General features: G+C 39.7%; 1 protein-coding gene across 3 annotated transcripts in view; it reads right to left on the bottom strand.

Annotated features, from left to right (window-relative positions):
• RNF130 (ring finger protein 130) overlaps window positions 1-24,071 on the bottom strand; it is a 55,921-nt gene that overhangs the window by 7,590 nt on the left and 24,260 nt on the right. For 2 of the 3 annotated variants that reach the window (XM_059860312.1, XM_059860311.1), the window contains 4 exons: window positions 20,543-20,614; window positions 18,622-18,704; window positions 11,936-12,032; window positions 10,298-10,502 (listed from right to left, as the gene is read on the bottom strand). In XM_059860312.1, the coding sequence (XP_059716295.1) occupies window positions 10,298-10,502; window positions 11,936-12,032; window positions 18,622-18,704; window positions 20,543-20,614 (457 nt within the window). Of the gene's footprint in view, window positions 1-5,149; window positions 5,343-8,177; window positions 8,272-10,297; window positions 10,503-11,935; window positions 12,033-18,621; window positions 18,705-20,542; window positions 20,615-24,071 lie in introns of those variants that run through there. The other variant, XM_059860310.1, reaches the window with a different exon arrangement.

Here is a 24,071-nt window from a genome sequence, read left to right as displayed (position 1 = left end):
CAACTGAAAAGCTTCCAAGTACATCAAAAAGGCATTCAACAAACTAAGGTGCCTCCAGTTTCAGGCATTAGTGAAGCAAGATGCTTAGGGAATTGTAGTTTTAGCCCTGGCAGATTTTATCTGCTTAAATTCCCCCTTCTTTGCCAAATTTGAGCCCAGCCTATCCCATTCTGAAATAAAGACCTTACAGAAGACATAAGAAAATAAGAATTCAGCTGCTACTGTCCAAAATGCCTTTTTTCTTTTCCCACTCAGCCAAAAGACACAGATTTGTGTGCCCTTTGCTAACAAGTGCCCAGCAGGAAAATGGAGTTGGGCAATGAATCTGCTGCTCTTTCACAAGCAAAAGTCAGTGCACACACTCATTCCACCATTTGCAGTGAGAATGGGAAATTGTCATAAACAAACTAATTTTTGATCTTGTAGTTAACTGAAACAAGAGTGAAATTAGTGGTTACATTGAAGTGGATTGTTGACTCTGCCAGGAACTTGCTTGGAACAAGTGGGATGTCTTGGAATCCATTTCCAGAAGCAGTTGGTGGGGAATGATAAATCTGGATCTGAATGGTCCCCCAAATTTACAGGTTTCTAAAATTGGGCAATGATTAAAATAAAAGTAAATAAATAAATAAATAAAGGTTGAGTGTTTAAGGAAGCATAAAGCTGGAACTGTGACTTCCAGATTATCATGGTCTGTCTCCAAAAGCCGGATTTGATGACCTTAGAGATCTTTTCCAACCTTAATGATTCTATGATTGAAGCAAAAAAACCCCAAACCCTGAACCTGCAATGAAATTATACCAGATAAAACTGACTTCAAGACTGTGTTATGGGTCAGGATCATTTACTTTTTGATGAGTGAGTCTCATTTTGCAGTTCAAATAAGCTGTGAATATTGGATATTTCATCCCCCCTTTCCTCCACCTGCTGCAATGTTACACACAACCAATGCTCAAACAAACCAAAGGGATTCTAAAAGCTTGGTGCTGCTTTTGTTTTTATTACACAGAAATCAAACATGGGATTAGGAAGCAGACAGCCCAGGCTGTCATCTCCTCTGTGTGCACCCAGACTTCCACTCTAGAAGGTTGGAGGCAGAGATTTAATCAACAGGCAGAGCAGGTCATCTGACAACAAGTATTTCATATTAATCTGGAAATAGGCAGTGTATATCAAACACCTCTAAAATTCTTTACTGTGACGTTTCTGTCCTTCTTGGCAAAGGAAATTTAAACCACCCACTTCCAGGAAGGCTGCATGTTTCCATGCAGATAGACATCTCTTGGCTTCCATACCATTTTTGAGACATATTGTTCATTCTTTTCCTAATTGTCTCCTCTCCCATCCAGTGCAGCCAGCCCAGAGCTGAGACTCCAGCTTCTGCTCAGTGTTTTCCACCATTCAATCTTCAGGTGCTCCATTAACCAGGTCAGGAGCATTGCCCATAGCTTATGGCTGGAGCAGCAGGGCACAGTGACCCAGCCATGCTCCTCTTAAAGCAGAAAATTGCTACTGTTTTTTTAAAAATGTGGCATCAGTCCACCTGATAAATTCACTGAATAAATGTATTTTAAGGACAAATAAAAACATCCGCAGTTCCAAATTCAGCTTATGAATCTATTCTTCCTATTTAGCACTTACCAAGAAAGATCAAGATTTATCCCTTAGGTACAGAAAACAAATGGGAAGGCTGCATGCAGTTTTAATACATGAAGATGAATCCTTCAGTGCTCTTTGCCACTATTCTTCATTATATGCCTTAAAAGAACTTTTCAGATAACTTGCATTGAGTGCGAAAATAAACATACTACCCTGGAATTGATGTTTATACCTACCATAGAATGCCACCAAAGTGAGGACAAGACCAAGGCCAAAAACTCAAAGAGACACAGCGCTGCAGGTACACCAGGATTAAGTATCAGCTGGTGTTCCCTTTCCATCTGAAAGTATCTTAATGCCCTTAGTCATTAATCAGGGCCTTCTTCTGCCACAAGCTGCAGTCACTTCCACAGCTCCTCCAGCAAAGACTCCTTACTGTGGAAATCTGATCAGAGCACCCCCTACCTTAATCTGTTTTAGACACCCTCTCAGTTAAGGAACAGAGTTGAACTATTTCAAAAAGTGCCCTTTCCTCAAAGCCAGCTTAGCAGGAAGACTTTAAAGCAACTGTTTTCCATATGCATGAACAGTCACATTCAAATGGCTCTTTCAGAAAAAAGTCTGAGCAAGGCTGGGGCAGGCTGGAGTTTTGCACTTGGTGCTGGCTGTTGATTTACAGCCTTGTAAAGCAGGGATGTGCTTCCTCAGAAGACCCAGAAAGACATGGAGGGATGACTGGCACAACTGGAGTGCTGCAACAGCTGGCTAAAAACTCTTCAGAAGGGACAAGCAAGGAAGGAGACTCTTTGGGGTAGCCCCGTGGTGGCCACAGAGCCACTTCCCAAGATTTAATAGCACTCCCAGCTACCTAGGGAGGTCCCAGTTGACTGGAGGTCAGCGGATGTGACACCCAGCTACAAGAAGGGCTGGAAAGGGGTCTGGGAAACTGCAGGCCTGTCAGCCTGACCTTGGTGCCAGGGAAGGCCATGGAACAGATAATTTTAGTGCCCTCACACGGCACATTCAGGGCAAGCAGGGGGTCCGACCCAGCCAGGCTGGCTTTAGGAAAACAGGTCCTCTTGACCAACCTGGTCTTCTGTGACAAGGTGACCAACTCAGTGGACGAAGGAAAGGCTGTGGATGTGTCTACCTGTACTTTGGAAGAATTTGACACTGTGTCCCACAGCACTCTCTTGGAAACTGGCTGCCATGGCTTGGACAGCTGCACCATACATGGGTTAAAAACAGGCTGGATGGCTCAGCCCAGAGAGCAATGGGGAATGAAGTTACATCCACAGGGCTCAGAACTGGGGCCAGTCCTGTTTAATGTCTTTATCAATGATCTGGATGAGGAGATTGAGTGCACTCTCAGTCAGTTTGCAGCTAACACCAAGTTGGGTTGATCTTCTGGAGGGCAGGAAGGCTTCACAGATGGATCTGGATAGGCTGGATCAAGGTATTTAAAAGATACAGACGTGGCACTTGGGGACATGGTTTAGTGGTAGGCTTGGCAGTGCTGGGTTAAGGATTTGACCTGATGATCTTAGAGGGCTTTTCCATCCTAAGTGGTTCTATGATTCTACAAAAAACTTTGGGGATTTCCTTCTGTTTATCCAGAGTAAAAAAAAGAAAGAGTTTCTGGTATGATGTAGAGTCCATCTTTGAACATATTTATTTCATTAACAACTAAACATGCACTGATTGCCTGATCTCTAAGTAACCAAACAAAAGTTGTATCATTATTAACATTTTGTTGAGACAATTGTTAGAGGCTCAAAAAAAAAAAACCTGGAAAAGATGATGCTGAATAATTTAAATCTTCCATGGAGAGAAAGGCACTAAAAAGTCCTGTCAATCCTTTTGTTCCAAATATCACTCAACTTCTCCTTCTGCTGCTGTTCTGAAGAAGAAACTTGAACTGGAACCATTATGGTGCCTTTTGCATCTGGGTCACTGCACTGCTCACGCAGCCCCTGCCCAACAGCATTAAATAGCACCTGTGGAATTTTGCTTCAGGAGACAAGCACAAACTTATCAGTTTTACTACTACTGTTGAGAGATGAGTGAAGAAAACATGCATCATAGCTTGTTCCCTAAATCATGCTATAATCACATTCCTCCACTTTTGGCAACAACACTCAGTTGACACATGCTGTACATTACAAGCACACAGCCCTCAAACACAGAATGTTTGAGGTTTTTTTTCTTCTCATTAGTAAGTCCAATGGGGTCTTCCAGTCTTTCAAAATGCACTTACTGCTCTATTGATTTGTTTCAATATTTCTTTCAGAATTTCACAAGGACACATTGAAGAAGAATTCTATTAAATGCACTGAAGCTATCACATTCTTCACTGCTTATTATAAAAGCTGCCTTCTCAGCTGAAGCCTGATGGACAAATAAGAATTAAGAAACTATTTTAATGTAGCATCTGGCTGTGTTCCTAAATTCTAAAAGTGCCTATACATAAAAATAAAATTAAATTAAATCCTCTAGTTCTCAGTACATAAAAAAATTAAATCTCACAGCGAAATTGCTTCTCTCCATTCATTTAATTAAATTAGAAAGCATTCACTTTCTACATCATGATCCAAGAACAACAAAAACAACCGAACGCAGAATAGTTTTTAACTTCTGTCAATTACTTTTTCCTTCCCTACTTGTTACCCTCATTTACCCATCTCATTAAGCCCAGCATTAGCATTTGGCTGCAACTCAGGCCTGTGTGTTTTAACTGACAGTTGTGAAATTACTCACACAGGGCTTGCATAACTTGCACGAAACAGCCAGAGTGAGGACAGTGAGGGGAGATGTTTTCCCTCTGTCTCCTCGTCAGTACAGAAGCTGTGGCAAGAAGGGACATGCTTGCACCGAGTTTCTACATTAAAGAGCGTTATCAATCTTCCATGATCTGAATTTGAACCAAAACTAACCCCTGCCACTGATATGAAAGGAGGCTTCACACAGGGCAGCGGGGGAAATGCTGCATTTTCACTTGTTATTTGGAAGGAAGAAGCAGTTTAGAGCAGCTTCACTTTTATCAAACGGAGGGCGGGGTGAAAGTAAAAGACAGAAAAGATTTATGATTTGTGTTTTGAGACCACAGCATTGCAAATCTCCAGCAATGCCTCGCCTCGAGGCAAAAATCATACTGCAGTGTTCCCAGGGTAACTGGGAGTGTTAAAGGAGGAGAAACTGAGAAAATGTTCTTATTTCAAATTAATTTTCATCTGGAGTCAAGGTAGTCCATTATAGCAGAATTGACAGCTTGACCCAGCTTTTTCCCTAACAAGTTGATGTCAAATGATTGCTAACAACACTTTTTAGAGACTTCAGTGGCAGTTAAGTCACTTGACTGGCATTGTAACAAGGGCACTGCATGAGATTTCCACTACTCAGCTTGTGTCCCAAATGAATGGAGAATAATAGAGATCCTCAAAGATGAAATCATTCAAAGGAAATAAAGCACCTTGTAAAATTTACAAAATGCTCTCAGACTTGAGTACTAACACAGAAAGCCCAAGAAAAATGAAATTCTCACAGAGTAAGATTTCATAATTAAAGTTTTTTTTTTATTTCTTCACTTTTTCTTTAATACAAAGCTTTGGCATCAGCAAATTTTATGAAAAAATAGAATGTACTAAATAATTGCTTGTGCTGCATGATCGATAAATGATGCATAAAAATAGGTGTCTCTCTCCAAGGCAATCGGCCGGAAAGCGTTTCTTCAATAGCATTCTGCTCTGCAGGGCAGAAAAAAAGGAACAAAATATTTATGTTAAAGTTAATACTGCCAATACTAAAAAAAAAATAAAAATCCTGCAAAAGTAAGTTAGTGAAAAATTACTAATTATACAAAGCCAGAGCATTAAGAGATGTCTGTATTTGTCACATCATTCCTACAGGACAGCCAGAAGTCTGAGCACTTCTAAGCTTCTGAGGACATTCCATCTGCTTCTGAAAACGTTCTCTAAGTGGTGCTATCCAACATTTGGGATTTTTGGGCTTAAACACACACTTACTTTTGGGCTTAAACCCACATTTCTGACTGTTCCCTAGGAAGCAAGGCAAACTGTACTGCTTCTGTTCTTTTCATACACTGCCTAAAACTTTTTATACTGGTGCTGTAAGGGTATTTGGAGACCAAGAGAAAGCAGCTGGTTCCTTATTTTATCACTTAGACAATGTTTACTTTTATCACAACTAATTAAAAATGCATGTATGTATATTTACACAAACACACAAACATACATATTCACAGTTAAATATGTATATACTCACAGCTCCGGAACTAATGCTCTAAATAACTATGTTTAAGCTGCGGGAAGGACACAGTAAAGAAAAGGTACAGGATATGTTTTCAGGTGAGTTTTAAAGCAGAATTTCCGGTCTTTCACTTGCATCAGCATATTACATGGCCTGATTTTTGCTACTGTTGTTTTTCAATAAGAAAACACCCTCAGAGTCCTCTTGAAACACTACCAAAAGAAAGGCAGGATATGCCAGCATTGCTTTTTATGTGGAGAGCAGCATAAAAAGCAGGTATGCTGTTTAATAGAAAAAGCAATGAGAAGGAGTTGCCATATCTCTGGCATGATATTCAGAACAGGAAATACTTTGTCTGGCACTGGGAAGGTGTCAGTGAAACAATAAATCTTAGCATTAGTCTCATTTTAAAGAGTCTAAAATGAGTAATCGAACCCAGCAGCACTTGTGGAGGATGCTCAGATCCCAAAGGATTCAGATGAAGAGCTGCTGAGGTTAAAGGCCACAGCCAAGAACCTCAGTTATACAAATAAGTGATTTTTGAAGCTCTGGTTGCTGGATTGTGAGTTTTCTCAAGTCTGTCTCAAGCACACATTTGATGTGGCTGCATTTCAATTCCTATCACTGAGAACAGGAGCTCTCCTTGTATCAGCACACCCTTTGTTTGTACTGAGGGAACATCACTGTGAAAACACTTTGCTGGAGGCCCGAAGTCCCTGCCAATGTGCAGCAGCTTGTCCTTGCAGTGAAAACAGTCCCAGATACCACTGAGCAACAAAAAGAAGAGTTGCAAGGAAAGGCAGAAATGCAGCTGCTATCTGTGCCCACATCTGGATGAGACTTCATGGGCTCCAGCTCCTCCTCCTTCCCAAGGATGTGCAAGTGCCCAGCAATGCAGACATTCCTGTTCTGCAGCTCATCTTGCCCCATGCTTTCCCAAGCTGCTTTTCCAGGCAGATTAAAGATTAACTATGTTCAGCTGCAGCTCTGTCATCAAGCTGCTGACTGATGGCTGCAAGATTTTGACAAATGAAAAAAAAAAAATCAGTAGACTTGATAGGGCTTTTTGAAGTTCTAAAGTTTTCTTTGTGAAGCCCTTTTGGAATCAGCATATGAAAAGAGAAGGAAGATTTGCAAATTAGTGGCAATCAAAAATCCCTGATGACCAATATTACGGACCCTCTTGAAGATCTTTAGCTTGAGATTGCCTAAAATTTTACACTAGAGTCTCTGCGATGCCTAAAATTTTACTGGAGACTATGAGACATGTTTCCATCTTATTGAGGACACCTTATACTTTCTAAATAGAAAAAGAAAAAAAAAAGGAAAAAGAAAAAAATTTCCAAACCCCTTTTCTTATCTCAAAGAAAAAAAAAACCAAAGAAAATGTTTATAAAGCTGCATTTCCCAGCTGCATTTCTTTGGATCTCACCCCGCTTCTGGTACAGAGATCAGCACTGTAATGGAAACTCCGCTGTGTCAAGATGTTCAGAGACAAAGAAAGATGTTGACACTTTGCCTTCCCGAATAAAAACTTAAATTAAGATTAAACATATCTCCTGAGACCAGATATTCTGTACACCTACATGAAAATAGATGTACCTAGTTAACAGATCTGCAAAACAGATTTATACTTGGCCACACACAGAATTATAAAAAAAAGACTGAAAGTCATCTGCTAGGCTAATTTCTTGTCCAGCCTGCCTGAAGGGAGGCTGGGGGTTTCCACATAGGTTAAGAAAGCATGGAAGCAAGTATCACTTCATTTAAGAGAAAAGAAACAGTACTGTATTCATTGCTTTTATCTCTTCCTCACCTAATGCAAAACTAAAAGGTAGTTTTCCATTTAAACATCTTCCCCCCCCAGCTAGCAAACTAGGAATACAGGATTATTTTTTTTAATATGAAATTTGACTATAAAATTGAGATGGAAACTGTAAAAGGTAACTGCTGGTAGTAAGTTTTGGCTCTGTCAGGTGAATTTTGAACATAGGAATTTAATGGCAGAAATCTAATGATTACCTAGAACATTGATCAAAAACTGACCATAAATATTCTCTGTTTTCCCCTTGTCATGTCTCTACTTAGCAAAGAGATTTCCTCAGACAACCCAGCTAAATATAAATTAAGAGGGACTTTACATGTCACCCTGAAACCTGCTGTTAACAGAGACACTTGTGTTTGAGAAAAGCAGGAAATGAATTTGATTCCTTGAAAACTCCATATTCCCCCTTCTGTTGGTATTTATTCCCAATGTTGTCCATGACACACACCCACCAGAAACACACACAAACATCTGAGTATTTACTTACTCATTAGCATTCAAGCTAGCTGTGGCTTTGATGATCATGTAGCAGAGTGTAAGGGCACTGAGGAGGCCAAAACTGGCAATAATAAACCATTCTTCTGTTGACAAAGGAAAGGAAGGAAATCACTCGTGGGAGAAAGCGATGCCAATATTTCCCTCAAACACCACTGGCAGAAGGCAAGATGCTTCTAAGCCATGACTGGCCCCAGGAGGTGAAGCAGAAGGAGGTTAAGCCACAGAGTTACTGACGGGAGAAGGCTAGCAAAGAAGAAGTGGAGAGAGGTGCAGAAAAAAAGCATGGCACAAACAGTATTTCCTGGCTGAGCCCGAGGGTTAGTGATAAAGAAGTTACTTAACAATGTAAAGTGAAATGCAGGATCAAGGGGAAATGTAATGAAAACTCTGTCCACCCCCAAGTCAGAAAGATGACTGTCAGGTTGGGTTAGGTTTGGTGACATGCAGCTGTTTCACACAAGCACACCCAAAGTACTGTCACACTTAACTGTGTCTTTGCCCCCTCCCTCCTGAATTTATGTTATAGTGTTATTCAAAACCCAACAAAAATCAGGACAGATTGCTCAACAGTAAACATAACTACAGTTTTCTACTTAATAAACTGATATACCCACGGAAAAATAATTTCAATACTAGGGTAGACACAAACACATATTAAATAAAAAGCAATATGAAGAAGTCTATTAAAGAATGTTCACTATTCAAAATTCTCCTCAGGATCAACCTGGCATACAGCAACAGTTCAGAATACAAATACTGTTGTTGAACAGCTTTTGGTTTAACTCTGATGCATCAAAGAATGCATATGCCATCCATAAATACAAACATTTCAAGAGCCCTTTCTAAAGCTTTACTTTATAAACATTGTCAGAATGTACTGTTGGTGGTTATTTCTTGTTTTACCCTGGCATCCCATCTGTGCACAAGCAGCACTACAGCTGGGAACAGACAGCAAAAAACATCTTCTGAAAAGGCAATTAGTAAAAAGTGAAAACTACAGTTCTCCCACCCATGACAAGGAAGCAGCACAGCAACAATCTGTTCTTCATCAACACAACTGAGTGCAAGGTGAATGCTGGATGGCAAGGTGACTTACTAGCTTTGTGGAGAATCCAGATTTTCTATGTGGATTTTCCCATCTCAGATCAGGACATTTCTAGGTATGGACTACATTTTTTACGACATGAGTTTGGGTTTTTTTTAATGAGACATTTACGTTGCTACAGCATCTAAAGAAACATTCTTCTGAATGTTTCTGAAGCATTGGCTTCACTGTCTTGCATAAATGTATCAGTGGCAAACACTGCCACTAAGTTCAAAATCTAGATCACAGATGGACATAAACAAAATACAAGGAGAAAATTAGATTATTGTACTGCACGGATTCTATTTTTCAATTCAGCCAGAAAAACAACCATTCATGCATCAAGTTGAGACTGTACAGCATATGGAAAACTGATGCAATTCCACCCAATCTGTGTGGAATTTATTATAGTGCTATTGTACCTTAAAAACCCTAGGTAAATTCCAGTAAGTGGAAATTTTCCATGCTACTCATGGATAAGAGCTTTCAAGCAGTGCAGGAACAGTTTTCTGATGTTATAAAACACTTGGACAATACTCAAATGTTGGCACATCAAATGCTTCTTTAAGTCACAAATTTTGTAAGAAAAAACAACTGCTAAGTGACGTCAGAATTCCAGTAGCAATGTTCTCGGAGGAAAAAATGTCTGCAGAAATAGCTATCAGCTAAAATATTTATATTTGTATAAATTATTGTATGTAAAGTATTCTGAAGGAATAAATAACAGTTTTGACAATCTAGCTTCTTGTGCTGGTTACCGAATTCAGGAAGGTTATTTTGGTGCCATTTCAGTTCATCCAGGATTCTTTGTATGCAGATCTAAATGGATATACCATTAATAATGGAAGTGTTGGCACTGTCATACCCAGAGTTATTGGTTCCAATAAGGAACATATGCTTTTTGCAGAGGCACTGAGGTCACCTCTGTTCCTGCAGGGACATCCATCACCAGGGCCCTGCAGCACAGAGGGACACACACACACACACACACACACACACGGTACTGGGAGCCAAAGGACACTTACTTGTCACTGCAATGTTGATCTCTCCTGACCTTGGTGTCAGCTCCCCGTCCTGTGGCAGCTGTGACATGCCCGAGGTGCGCAGGGGCTCCAGGCTGAGGGAGCTGTCGGTGCCGAAGTCACCGAGTGCCGAGCGCCTGCTCGCCGGCTGCCCCCGCGTCAGCCTCTCCATGTCAAAGGTGACATTATCTGTGCACGGCACGTTGGGCTGTGAAAAACACAGCTCCACGTTACAGTGGGAATGTTCTTCATGCAGCACTCCCACACATTGAATGGAACCTGACACACACACTTTGTTCAGTCATTGTAGCTGTTCTGAGGTCACACAGGTGAGAAACACATGAATGAACAACTTCTACCTTGTGGCATTCACATTCTTTGAAATAATTCCTTTGCCCTGGATTTTTCTCCTGGGAAGCTGAGAAGCCTCATAGAAAAGGAAAACAATTCTTATCTCATTTGCTTCTCCTCTGTTTTACTCATGTGGAATGTGTTTGGAGATTGTTTACCCACAGGTGATTGTTTCAATGGATTCTGGCGTGAGTGGTTTTGACTCATTGGCCAATCAGGGCCAAGCTGTGTTGAGACTCTGGAAAGAGTCATGAGTTTTCATTATTATCTTTTTAGCATTTAGAAAGTATCTTTTCTGTATTCTTTAGTATAGTTTAGCATAGTATTCTTTAATATAATATAGTATTATAAAGTAACAAATTAGCCTTCTGAGAACACGGAGTCAGATTCATCATTCCTGCCTTGGTCAGGGCATTCCCAGCAAATACAATACTACCTCTTAAAGAGGAGAAGGAAGAAGCAGAAAAAAGGACTGAGATACAAGGAAGGGACTCAAACACACCTATATCATAGCCTATGCCTGTATGGTTTACCACAATCAGGACAAACTCTGAATTCTGTATCCTCTTCTAAAAACCCAGGGATGTTATTAACTGCAAAAACAGGTCATCCACAAAATATCTGCTACTATTTCTTAGGAAATGTACAAATTTGCGACTGACACAGCTAAAAATGCAGGCCTGATTATTCTCACTGTCTTGAATCAAAAGCCACTTTAGGCAGTCTCTCCATATGTTTTTCTCTTACTTTGAAAAGAGCATCACTCCCACTTTGTAATTTTTTCTTCATACAGGAAAGATTAAAAAATTCTGCTTTGAGGTTTCACTGCTATCCCTTTGTGAACTGGTCAATGAAAGAAGTCCTTGGGGATCCCTTAAGACATAAGCTGCTGGAGGAAAACTCACTGGCCTTGGCTAGGGCGGGGCTTTTAATGTGCAAATTTAAGACTGCCTACAGGAAACCACAAGAACAAGAGCTTCAGAGAGTAAATTTAACAAGAAGAGTTGAAAGGACTTGAGAAAAAGGAAGATTACAGAGAATCTAACATACTTCCAGTAGATACTTGTCATAAATGCTAATATAACCATATATTCTCAACTATCAACCAGGGAAAGAAGGGAAAGAAGGAAAAACAACAAATTGGCACCAAAGAAATTTGTAAAAACCCCCAAATATTTTCTGAGTAACAGTACTGAAACACCCTTCCCCCTCTCTCCCCTACAACTATTCTTTCTATTTTGGGTCTCAGACACAGGAGGGAGAGGAAGAGTTCACAACCAAGCAACTTACCACAATTCCCAGTGCCTTCAGAATGTTCAGTTTACACATTGGACATGTACAGTGCTCACTGAGCCATGGATCCACACAGACTTTGTGAAACATGTGCCTAGAAGAATAGAGAAGGCACATACATAATTTGCAAACAATTCTATTCAATACAATGAAAACTACTCAAACTGTTGGATAGTTGGGTTTTTTTCCTTATTTTAAAATACATGCAATTCTTAGAATTGCCAGTATTCTGTGCTAATTGCAGTAATTTAAAAAATAAATTAAAAAGATTGCTTGTTGTTATCTCTCTTTACTAATAGTTCAGTTAGGAGGAAACACTTGATTTTCATTCCCCCTTCACCCCTCTCCCCCTTTTATTGTGGATTTGAGTAGTGGATGTAAGGTAAAAGTACCAAGCTAATGCCATTTCCACCACAACCTTGTCTACAGTCCTGTCTCAGTTTTGATGCAGAATCTTAAGCATAAACTTGGTAGGAAGAGCACAGACCCATCAGCTGTCAATTTTGTTCACAAGTCAGTGGAACCAACCCAAACACACTCCTGTTTGACTTTGAAAAGGCTTTTATAATTATCACATCGAAGCAGAAAGAAGGCTTTCCCTGCCATCCGTATTTCTTGATATCAAGAGGGAAAACATGTCCATCACCATACGGTTGTCATAAAAATAAAAGGAAAGGCAAACTGGGCTTTCAGAGATGGAAAGGCAAATTGGGCTGCTACTGGAAAGCAGGGAACTCTGCAATAGGCAACAGACTGAATTGCCTCCTACATTGCATTCAAAATCTTAGTCACATACATGGATATAAATGTAAGTGTTTGGATTGATATAAACCAGTATAACAAGGAAGGACTATGCAAAGACCAAAACAAGGTATATAAATTAAAGGAAGTAAAGGAAATGCCCTCTTAGCTTTTCAAAAGGCAAAGAACTTTCCAGAGCATATTCATGGTAGGAATGGGTATCACAAGACTGCTTAACCAATATAGCTTTAGGAAATGCTCATAATAACACAGTCTGAGTAACTGCCTATGTTAATTCCTATGATAAGAGTCCTGATCCTTCATTTCCAGTGGTGCTGACTGCAGAGCAAGAAGCCAGTAAGAGCAGGCACACCCAAACACGACAGACTAGTGATCATGACAAAGATCAGCAATTACAAGGGCTGCTTAGTCAGCAAAGAGCTGTGCTCTGGAGCCAGCAGGGAAAGGGGCAGGGGCAGAACAAGCAGGTCTTGGCATCTATTTGAGGCATCAGCAGGGTCTGGAAGAGGTGGCCATGCGTGCCCCAAGGCAGCACAAAGCTGAGATACTCTCTCTGTCCCCTCCTTGCTCGGGTTACACTTGTGCTCTGTTCCTGAGAAAGCTCATCATGGAATCTGGGATTTCTTTGCTCCCTATCCCTTGGGATTTTAAAACCTGAGACGAAATGAGGCATGTTACCAGATAATTCTCTTTTAAATCTCTGGAAAGCAACCTGAAAGGCCTTCTGAAACTGTTAAACATGGCAAACGACAGTATATAATTACGTATCAGTCTATGTCTACTGAGGCTGATGGAGGCACTAAAGAATATCAACATAATGAAGTTCTAAGCAGCTGCAGCTGTATGTCCTACCTGTACTAAGTAAAGACAAAGCATTATTGTGTAAAATAGTTAACAGAAGATGGACAGGCAGCAAAATAATTTTGCTCATCTTTATCCCAGATAATGCAGGAATAGAAACTTAAAGGACCTCAGTTATCCACTTGGCTGGCCTGTGTCCTCTAGCAAGCTGGCAATCAGAAGAAAACAAGGAATGTACAGTGCCTTCTGTTTAAATCACCCCCCAAAATAGACTCACTTCTATTATTATTAAGTCTTAATGCATTCCCTTTATTATTCACAAAACTACAGAAAACAATGTTTAGAAACTCTGGGTGATACATAATGGTTTGAAATGTTCTGAAACATACAGAGATACAATTTTTCTAAGTTAGGTAAATTATTACTTTTTTTGTTCATGTTTGAAGTCTCTGGAGTCCGGTTTTTAAAGTAGAACAAACCTGAAAATCTAGTATTTTGGGCAAGAGCAGACATCAAGACTCCACAGAAGTATGAAAACAGCTTTATTACATCATTATTGGCTAATCAGTGCTGTAGAAGCACTCAGATTAAGTGAAGCAGGCAACTGATATAGATGCCAACATGTATCCACTAAATATTATGAGTTATTTTAAAAAGTCATTAGCACTTTGATATATTTATATACACAGCACAAATGTTTTTATGACCTCCTAATTCTTTGCTTTTAGTTCCTAAATCTTCACAGATGTTTATTAATGTGTTTCAAAGAAGTGCAGTTCTCCAAAGGTTATTGATTTAGAAAGCATGGGTCAGCCTACTACTTACAGTTTCTCTACCTCTTAAAAAGTTTGCTGATAGCATCATTGTGGCTCAGGCTCTGTCTGGATTTCTCTGTTTGCAAGAGTTAAAAAGCAGTTATAAAGCAATGACGACAGCAAACAAGAATTATTTCAAAACCTCACCCTGACAAAGTAAGCCCCTGCAATTTCTGCTCTCACAAACCTCCCCCATCTTCCTACTTCTGTAATTGGTATTCCAAGACCAAAATATAATGAGTTCCCAGAGAGTTGCTCTTGGTCACGACAGCTGCTGATGTTTCCCAGGAGCCACACGCTGGGAGTCAGGGGTGACACTGCCTGGGGCTGGAGGATGGGAGTCAGGTGTGACACAGCCTGGGGCTGGAGGAAGCAGGGCCAGCAGCCAGGCTGGCAGCACTGACGGCGTCTCCCATGCGGGCACAACTCCAGGCAGGTGACCTGCAGGTATTTTTCCACTCTGTCAGCACACCCAATCCAGTTGCCCTCCAGCGGGTAATAAACACCATAACACTGACTCTTGTACAACATAGCTTCTTTGCAGCATTTCACAGGGGAGAAAGTGACTTAGGATTCTCTTTTGGTGGTGTAAGGCCTCCAAATTCACACATCACAAAAGGAGAAGGGTTGGATGATTTACAAGTTCTGTTTCCCTAGAGCTCACTACCCTTCCCTGCTCTCAGTGCAGGATCCCACCAAAGGGACCTTTGCTGCTGCAAAGCAGGTTCTTTGGCTACTGCTGGAGGCAGCTGCTCTCCTGGCCCTGGGGTCAAAGGCACTGCAGGAAGCAGAAAGGATGCCATCAAGACACTGTTATTTTGGTCTTAAAAAAGGCAGCCATTTGCAGCAGCACAGAATCAAACATGAAAATCTGAAAATCCAGTTTAGTTGCTTTTGTCACTTCCCTCCTCCTTGCCCAGGACAGGAATTAAAACTTTGGCTCAAAAGCCATTTATTTTATAGTATTTGCTAGTCTTTTAATTATTTTCCTATCTTGTTAATTCATTCCCTCCTTCCTTCCTTGGCCATCTTTCTGCCCTTTCCAATGTCATTTTCTGTTCTTCTCTAACCTGTCACTTTGCTCTCCCCTTCCCTTATTTCTCACTAATCCTTCACACTACCCACTCCTGATCACTTTTCACCTAGTGCCTGTTCAGCCCCTAGGTGCAACAGTGTGATGGTAGAATAAAGTTATCTGATTAAGGAAAATTGTCTGTGAGGTTTGTCTTTTGGTAGGATCCCTCTGACATTTGCTTCCTCTACTCACTTTTCACTTAGATAATGACATTGACAAAAGACACATTCCACAAGCTTGGAAGCCTAAAACAGACGGCTGCTTGTCCCTCCGTGCACTAAAGCTATAGGTATGTCCATAGGCTGCTGGTACTGAACATCTCTCTCTGAAGCACAAAATGAACCACTGCAAACAATGAAGTTGAATTTCTACCGTTTTACTTTAGTTTATTTTTAAATTAGACACAATTTCCCGCATGCCACAAAACTTTACACCACAAATGTGGTGTTTCACTACAGAATTGTAGGTGCAACTTGCTCAGCTGCTGGTAGATTTTGCCTACTGTGTGTCTGTCCAGACCAGATTCCTCTGCTGAAGCACAGTGTGACAGACCATACTTAACTGCAGAGAACAACTGTGCTGCTAAAGGGAAAGGCTACTTTTAAATTGATGAAAGCAGCAAAGTTGTCACATGTCAGTGATTCCTACTGTCTAATGATTACAACAGGCACAGTGAGAACTTCTAGCCTTTTATTTGCTTCCTCTTGGTCAAGTAATTTTCTCCAAGGTTTCCTTGCAACTTATTTTATCATCTGGCTTAGAAACTCTCTTGTAGGCTTTGTTTTATTGTCTGTGTCCTGTTTTTTTCTTTTTTTTTTTTCTTTTAAACTAACATTGCATGCCACACTAAAATGGAAGTTTGAAATATGAGGAAGCAGAAAGGAGTTAAACCGCCATAACAAGATTTGGGGAGAAGCATCTCAGGTACTGAAGACTGAAAAATCTCACATGGAATCTGAAATTTATTGGGCTCATCTTTGAAGGTACTAGTTGGCTTTTCATCTACAAATATAAAAATGTCTTGTGGAAAGCATCCATCTCACTGTGTCTAGCCTAGATGGTTTTGCACTTAACTTAAAAGCTGGGCTGCAGCAAATGAAAAGTGAGATGTAAAAAAAAAGCAGAAAGCGAACATAAAAGTTGTCATACAGCCTTTGGCAGCAATGTAATCTGAGCCTTTGCTGACCTTACTTTCTTGTGAAAAACAGAACAGAAAACGATCTACACAAGAGCCTTGATCTCTCCTTCATATGGGAAACTGCACTGGGGCAAGTTGTGCTGAGGTGGCAGCCAGGTGCACCTGTATGCAGCTCCCTGAACAGCTCTAAGTACCCCGAGAGACCAGAGCTTCCTGGCTGCAGGACTGCGGCTCAACAACGGTGTCTGTAGAAAAAGGACTTTTTTTTTTTTTTATTAAAAAAATAAATCAATGATCACCTTGATCAAATGGTCTGTACAGTATCTATGGATATCAGCAACATATCCACTGCTTGCAAAGGAGCAGTTGTTCACTAAGGAAGTTGGCTTTTAATCCCAACTCTGCCTTGTGCTCAGTGGGAACAGCTGTTTTCCTATCAGGGAAGAGTCATTCTCTCTTCACTGGTAAGGGCCTCCTCCGGCCCTTTGTTCAGTACCAAGAGAAAGGCACAGAAGAGTGGAACTTGTGACCTTTCATTCCATGTCCTTGAGCCTCACAGTAGAACTACACAAGAGAAGCTTTCTTAAGAGGCAGTTTACAAAACAATCATCTCAGTGGTCCAAAACTGGTGGGCAGTTTCCAGAAGTTCCTCCTCTAATTTCTGAATAACCTTCTGCATAACATATCAAAAGAGCAGGGCTTAATTCACCTATACAAGCTTCACTTGAGATTGCAATAAATGATGCAACTCCTAAATATTTACTTTGCACTTGGGAGTACATTTTTCAGGGCAAGAGGACATCAACTTTGAGTAAAAATGACTGAATTGTAAAAAAGAAATGCACATACATTTACATGACCAAATCTTTCCAATCTAATCCTTCTATTCCTAAATATTTTAATGAGAGTTTCTAAATAATCAGTTTTAGGACATTCTAGCTAAACAACACTGAGAATCTAAACAGGTCATTGTTTCCTGCTGTCCAAGAGGTAAGGAACACTGAGAACAGTAAACTGAATTAGATTTTTGGCTACAGAAGTATAATGCACACATATTTTGATCAGTAAGATAGAAAATACTACTGTTCTCCTTTTATGATTATGGAAATACCCTGCACATTAGAAGATATTCAAGCTATTCAGAACAGCCTGCAGGAGGATTTAGAAGACCAATAACGAGCTCTTATGTGTTGCTGCTGCCTGACTGGAGATCAACTCCAACACATGACTTTGCTGCTTCTAGAGTATCATGCAGAACCATTTATGTACCAAGCACAAGCCAAGTTATTGGATCTTGCTGCATATATACAACCTCATTTACACATGGGTTTTGTGCCTGGAGATGAGGAGAAAGCTTTGCATTTCAGAACACAAGCGAAAGATGTCCTTGGTAATGCTTAATGCTAGCAAAACGTACGATTCATCAAAATCAACCACCAGGTAGAAAAGTATTTAAAAGCATCTCTCCAAAAGAAAATGTCCCAAAACAACTCAAGAATGGAATTTGAATGGAAGCAAACTAAAAACCTGTCAATGTCAACACAATGCTATAAAAGGGGAGGAAGTTGTTACATTTTAAGCAGTAATGCAGAATCACCAGCAAGTACAAATCTTCAGACACAAGCCAAGATCACACTGCATTGAAGAGACCAAAGACAGATGACAGCACAGTGGCTGACTAATGTCAGGAGGTATGAAGGTTGCAACAAATGCATTTCCATTCCCTACAGTTTCAAAAACCAGCAGGCATTTGTTGCATATCTACAGTACAGAATGCTGCAGCTGTACCTGGCTCATTATATTGAAGTCTTTTGAGTATGCCCATCACTTGGTCCTTAAACCTGCACCCTCCACCTCACTTCAATCTCAATAGCTCCATTGCCAATATCTTTAAAATAATTCTGTTTAATCTCCATTGTCCTAACAGTGCCAGCACCTACCTTCACACCTTCTGGCACCATAGTCTAAAATAAAGTGTCTGTAATTAGGACTGGAAACATCCAACAAATGCATTTGTGAATTACAATGCACCTATTACATGAAATGAAGCAAAAGAGAACAGTTTCCAAACAAAGCAACTTTATTATCTTACTTGCATGGCAAAATGCGAACAACATCATTCTGCTTGTAACTCTCAATGCAGACAGCACAATGATCAAAGTCTGGGTCTGTTTCCTAAAATGAATAGAATGAGAATTCAAGTCAAGAGTTGAGGCTATGACAAATGTCAAAGTAGTTGTGACTGGTACATGAACTGCACTGTGCCAAGTGGCTGTTACCAAGCTATAAACCCAATGACTGGATTATTATATTCCAACATGACTTAAGCAAGAAAAGCATCTCATACATGCAAAACTGCCCTTTCTTGGAGCTGGTAAATCATAATTTGATACATAAGCTAAGGCCTAAGATGATTCTAATGTTCCGTGAAGTCATTATAAAATATAGTGGAGACTTTCCTAGATTTCCTTTTTTTCCATCCAGTTTAGAGTTAACATTTCTATTTTATCCAGGAGGGGTTTTTTTTATGTTTGTTTGTTTTGGCAGAATAAAAATTCTGGGGCTCATTTTTACAGCCAGAATGAGCACATTTTACTTAGTACAGAGTAGTCCCATATTTATGTCTGCTGCTTACTTGCAGAATTATGATCAATCTTATCAAGACATGAATATGAGGATCACTGACTGACCAGCTCCTCTCTTCTGTTTTCCAGAAGTTATGATTTTTTAAAATTACATTTTAAAATATGATATTTTAAAATCTCAAATGAAAAAGGGGGGACTTAATTTATATATAGATATGGCATCAACAATACATATTTAAAATGTTTGGGCCTGTGACACAAAACAGGCTGTGCCTTCTCTTAGTTCAACTTCATTATTCTTTTTGATGCCAACCAGCTACAAGCCAGACACCAAGACAGGGACCAGAGCAAGGCCACAGCCACTCCTGGTCAGCACCAGCCAGGGCTGCACACAGAGAATCCTGATGGCTCCTCTGAGAAAGAAAAAGTTTTTCCCACTCTGTTCACCTGTATGTGCACCTCATGCAGTCTGTACTGAAACCTACATAGCACTTGCCAGCTCTGAATTTATGCTGTCAAGACAACAGCATTATTTTACATGGAAAGGTTCCTCTAATTTGTATGTTCTTCCATTACAGAAAAGATTTAGTGCAGTGAGCTGTTTTGAAATAGAACTAACATGGGGAGGGAGGGAGGGAGGAAGGAAGAACAGAAAGACATCTGCTCTGCCTTCTCTCTGGAAGCAAATTTTCCTATCACTTCCTAATCTCCCACTGCTGATAGTGTTGATAAGAAAGAAAAAAGGAATCACAATAAAAAGGCCCTAAGAAATAATATTTTAAAAATCAAATCATAGCCAGAATTCCCCTGCCTTTTGAAAATTAAAACTACAAATCGAGCAAGATTAAATAACTATTTTTTCCTTTCAGAATCAAAAATAAAGCAGTACTGCTCTCAAAAGTGGAAAAAGCTTAAGACATAACACACCATATATTTTAGTCTGTATACTAGCAAGAAATATTCTTGGAGTAACTTTGACTGAAATACCTCTTTACGCTCCCCCTTAACTTACTGAATAGTTGTATTTTACCTAAGAGATTATCTTCTATTACCTGTCTTTTAAATTTATTTTTCCTTTACAGAACTTACATATGATAAGGTTCTAAGCTTTAAAATTCCACATAAACATGACCAGTCCTATCTGCTTATGCCAGGACACCCTCCCAGTCAGCCAGCACACAAAACCACCCTCAGTCTCAGTTGCCAGATGGAGTGCAGATAGTATTTAAGCAGGAAAACCTTCTTTGAAATATAAAGCACACATCAATACTAAGTTACACAAAATATTGTGCCACAGAACAAAGTAAGCCTCCAACAAGAAAGGCAAAGTCATAAATCAGAAACACAAAGAAAAAAATGAGATTGTTTCCCCAGTAAAAAAAACCCCATGATGCTCAAGTTTATAATTTTGAGATCTTATTATTATACCTTATCACCCTTCTTTACTGTCCTGGTTGTCAATTTACCAACGGCTTTCTTGGCAGCATCTCCAAGACGACGCTAATAAAGTGATAAAGAAGAGAACACAAATTAACCCTGATAAACAAGCTTCATTAGCGTCCTTTACAATGACTTATTTGGACACAATAATACCACTGCAATACACACTATGGCAGCAGGCCAACACATAAGACAAAATGCAAACACAGCAAAGCACAGAGATTTGTTGAGAGGGAAAAATAGCCAACAGTTGAATCCTCAAATGCTCTCCCACAAGCACAGGCATAAAACTCATGGACTGTATAGAAGTCCACAGAAGTGAATCAACATTGATGTGCAAACCTAATCAAAACCAGGTTGCAGGACAAAAGCTGAAGCAATGTCCCCTCTCAGTGATTTCCATTATATTCTGTTCATACTGGCTTTTATTTAGTGTGCTTTAATATACTGCTTGTTCTCTTGAGCTTGAATTATTTTTATATTTCCACTCTGAGCAGGCTGATCTTATTCTGAGATGCAAGAGATCCTCCCAGCGTAACCTAGTTTCTCTCTTGCTATTACCCAAAACCACCAGGATCTCATAAAAGAAAAAAAATGATGGGTCACAAAATCTAAATAAGCCAATACAGACTTAAATAAAGCTGAAATTAATACGGAAGATAACCTCAATTTGAATGCAGAGGCCAAATTATTTTTTTGCTGTTTATGCTGCTTTATGACCACCACAGCTGAATGGAAGGAGCCTTTTCTGACATGCAAGTGCTGATTCCTACTGAAATGCCCAGCTTCCAGCTAATAAAAACCAGCTCTTTGTCACTGTTTTCCCACTGGGGTCCCAGAGATGGGTACTGAATGAAACAAAGATCCCATCGTCTTCAGGGACATGGGACAACAGATTTGGTTTACAACTGACTTAAAAAGCAGAAGTGACGTATTTTCTCTTTCCCCTCCAACCTGTACTAAGTACTCTGCCCTTGAAAGAGATGGGCTTCTCAGAATTCAGCTCTCAAAACCTCTTCTGCAGCCTGCAATGGATGTGTGGGGTTTTGTGCCCACCTATAAAACTGAAACCCAAATCCTTCATAGGGTGTACCCCCTGTATCACACATTTCCCCACATGCAAACTGCAATGAAAGTTGCTTGTATTTGTGAAACACAGAGACCTCAGAAGGCTGTATCACAACTGACTGTACCACTTATTCTAGAATTACATAAGCACTTTTCTTCCTTGTGATTTTCACAGAACAGTAGCTCTTATTTTATATTTTTTAGAACAAGGATTTGAAAAAAATCAGATACACAGTCCCAGCTACTGAAGTGCATCCATGTAGGAAGCACAGCATCAGAAGCAGAGCTGGGATGGGAAATTATATGCTTGCTGAAGTCAGAAATCTCACCCTAACTTCAATATTGCAAGAACTTGGTCAAATTAATCCGATCTAAATTACAGCCCCAGAACAAGCATATTGGCCTGAGTACTTAATGACACAGAACACACTGGGCACACTGCTGGAGTAGATAACCACTGCATAACCAAAAGCATGATTACTAAGAGAGGAACGAGGCTGAAATGGCATTTAACTTAAATGCTCAACACCAGCTAAGTAAATGTGGGTAGTATCTATATTTCGTTCTACTGCATGTGACTGTATATGCACTACAAGAAATTTTAAAGATTATTTTCCCATTGAAAGCATAATATTTCAGCAGAACTCTTCCAACATATTGAAGTTCTTTTACATAAATAGATTTACTAAATAATAACTTCCATCTCTTGAGAGGTCAACCTCTTCCATTTTCTAATTTTAACAAATATTCTTTCATGCTAACACTGGAAATGCTCAGGATTTGCTATTTTGCTAAGTTAGGGCACAGGCACACAGCATATGCTTGCTTTTAAAACCCACAACTGTCTGGATGGAAAAGGTCACTTCCACATGCAAAAGAGTTTCACACCTCTGGCGGAGGCACGCAAGAATAATGATGTGAAATACCAATATCTACTTGTGCTTTCTACAAAACACAGCAAGTTTTTGATGGCTTTGATTTAAAAACCAGAAAAACCTGTGCCTTGACATAACTTAAAAACAAGATCATAGTCTAAACCAAGTTATTTCATCACTAACAGTACAGTCTTTGTGAAAGCTCTCAAAGCTCTTTAAAAATAAGCTGTAGCTGTCGCCACCTTCTTATTAAAGTTTAATAAACTCAGCTTTTTAAACCACATAAAATTTTCATCAAGTTTCTCCTGACCTTTGTAAAAATCTAAAGAAAGACAAAAGGTCATAAGAGCCCTTTCCCAATGGAGCAACTGTTTTGAAACGTGGACATTTGGAAGGAGCCTAAAGCCATGTAGGGGATAGAGAAGGCACAATTCAGTATTCCACAGACATTCATTAAGTTACAGTTATATTTAAACTTTCACCATCCCAAGGGACAACACTAAGTACTGGCTACAGTGTGGTCATTTAAGAATGACATCCTTAAGAAAATCTACAGGATGGCCATGGGACCTGCAGCATCAGACACTATTTATAGTAACTGAAAAGGAAATCCTGTGCCACAGTTGAGGTTTTGTAAGTTTGGATTTATTTTAGGTCTGACAGAACACAAAAAAACTGGCCCACAGTCAGCTGCTGTGTATCAGCTGTAATTTGGGGGAAAGGGGTGACAGTGATTAGAGGTCAGGAGATTTCTAAGTTAGCCTTGACAGAGAGACAGGGCAAAGAGGGCACTGTGGGTTTACTGACCCTTCTCAATAAAAGCCAAGGCACACTGTGGAGGATCATTAGGTCCACACCAGTAAAACATTTACTAAAGTTTATCTGTGTTTGAGTTGACAACTTGATTTAGTCTAGGTCTCTGAGTATGGCCATATATAACTCAGTGCTTAAACAAATAAGAATTGAAAAAGAATATAAGAAAGGCATATTGGACAAAATTTTGGTTAAAATATATGACCACGAGAATTAGGTACTCCTTACCAAGGCTGATCTTAAACAAAGTTGAAAGTTAACACAGACCACTAAGCAGCTCTACACCTCAGTTCTTTTACCCTAATATTCAAAACAGATAATGGTTTAGGAATACTTTAGTACAACTTCTGAACTACCTTAACTATTACAGAACATATCCTTGAGAGCATGGAGAGAATTTGTAACATTTGCTCAGTGTTTCCCTACACTACACAAGTTGATTCACAATTTAATTTTCCTCCTCATTCCCAACATACATCCAGTATGTATTACTAGCCAACAGAGAATTCATCTGACTTTTGGACTTACACAAACAAAAACTCAGGTATTTTGCTTCAGTTTGATTCTTTTCTGTCATGTAACAGGATCTATACCAGTGCTGCTCAGGATGAAAATATTTTGCTGTATAAAAATTCTTTTCTGGCAACATGCTTTGCCTTGGAACAAAGAGATTCTGAACACTAGTTTGATGGGCATTCCTTATTTGTTTTCTATTGATTATTGTATACTGTAATATTATCTCCATAACTTAAGAGAAAAGA

Source organism: Haemorhous mexicanus, chromosome 15 (genome assembly GCF_027477595.1).
Source record: "Haemorhous mexicanus isolate bHaeMex1 chromosome 15, bHaeMex1.pri, whole genome shotgun sequence".
NCBI lineage: Eukaryota > Metazoa > Chordata > Aves > Passeriformes > Fringillidae > Haemorhous > Haemorhous mexicanus.
The sequence above is the reverse complement of the archived record's forward strand: the minus strand, read 5'-3'. Positions and strand labels throughout refer to the sequence as shown.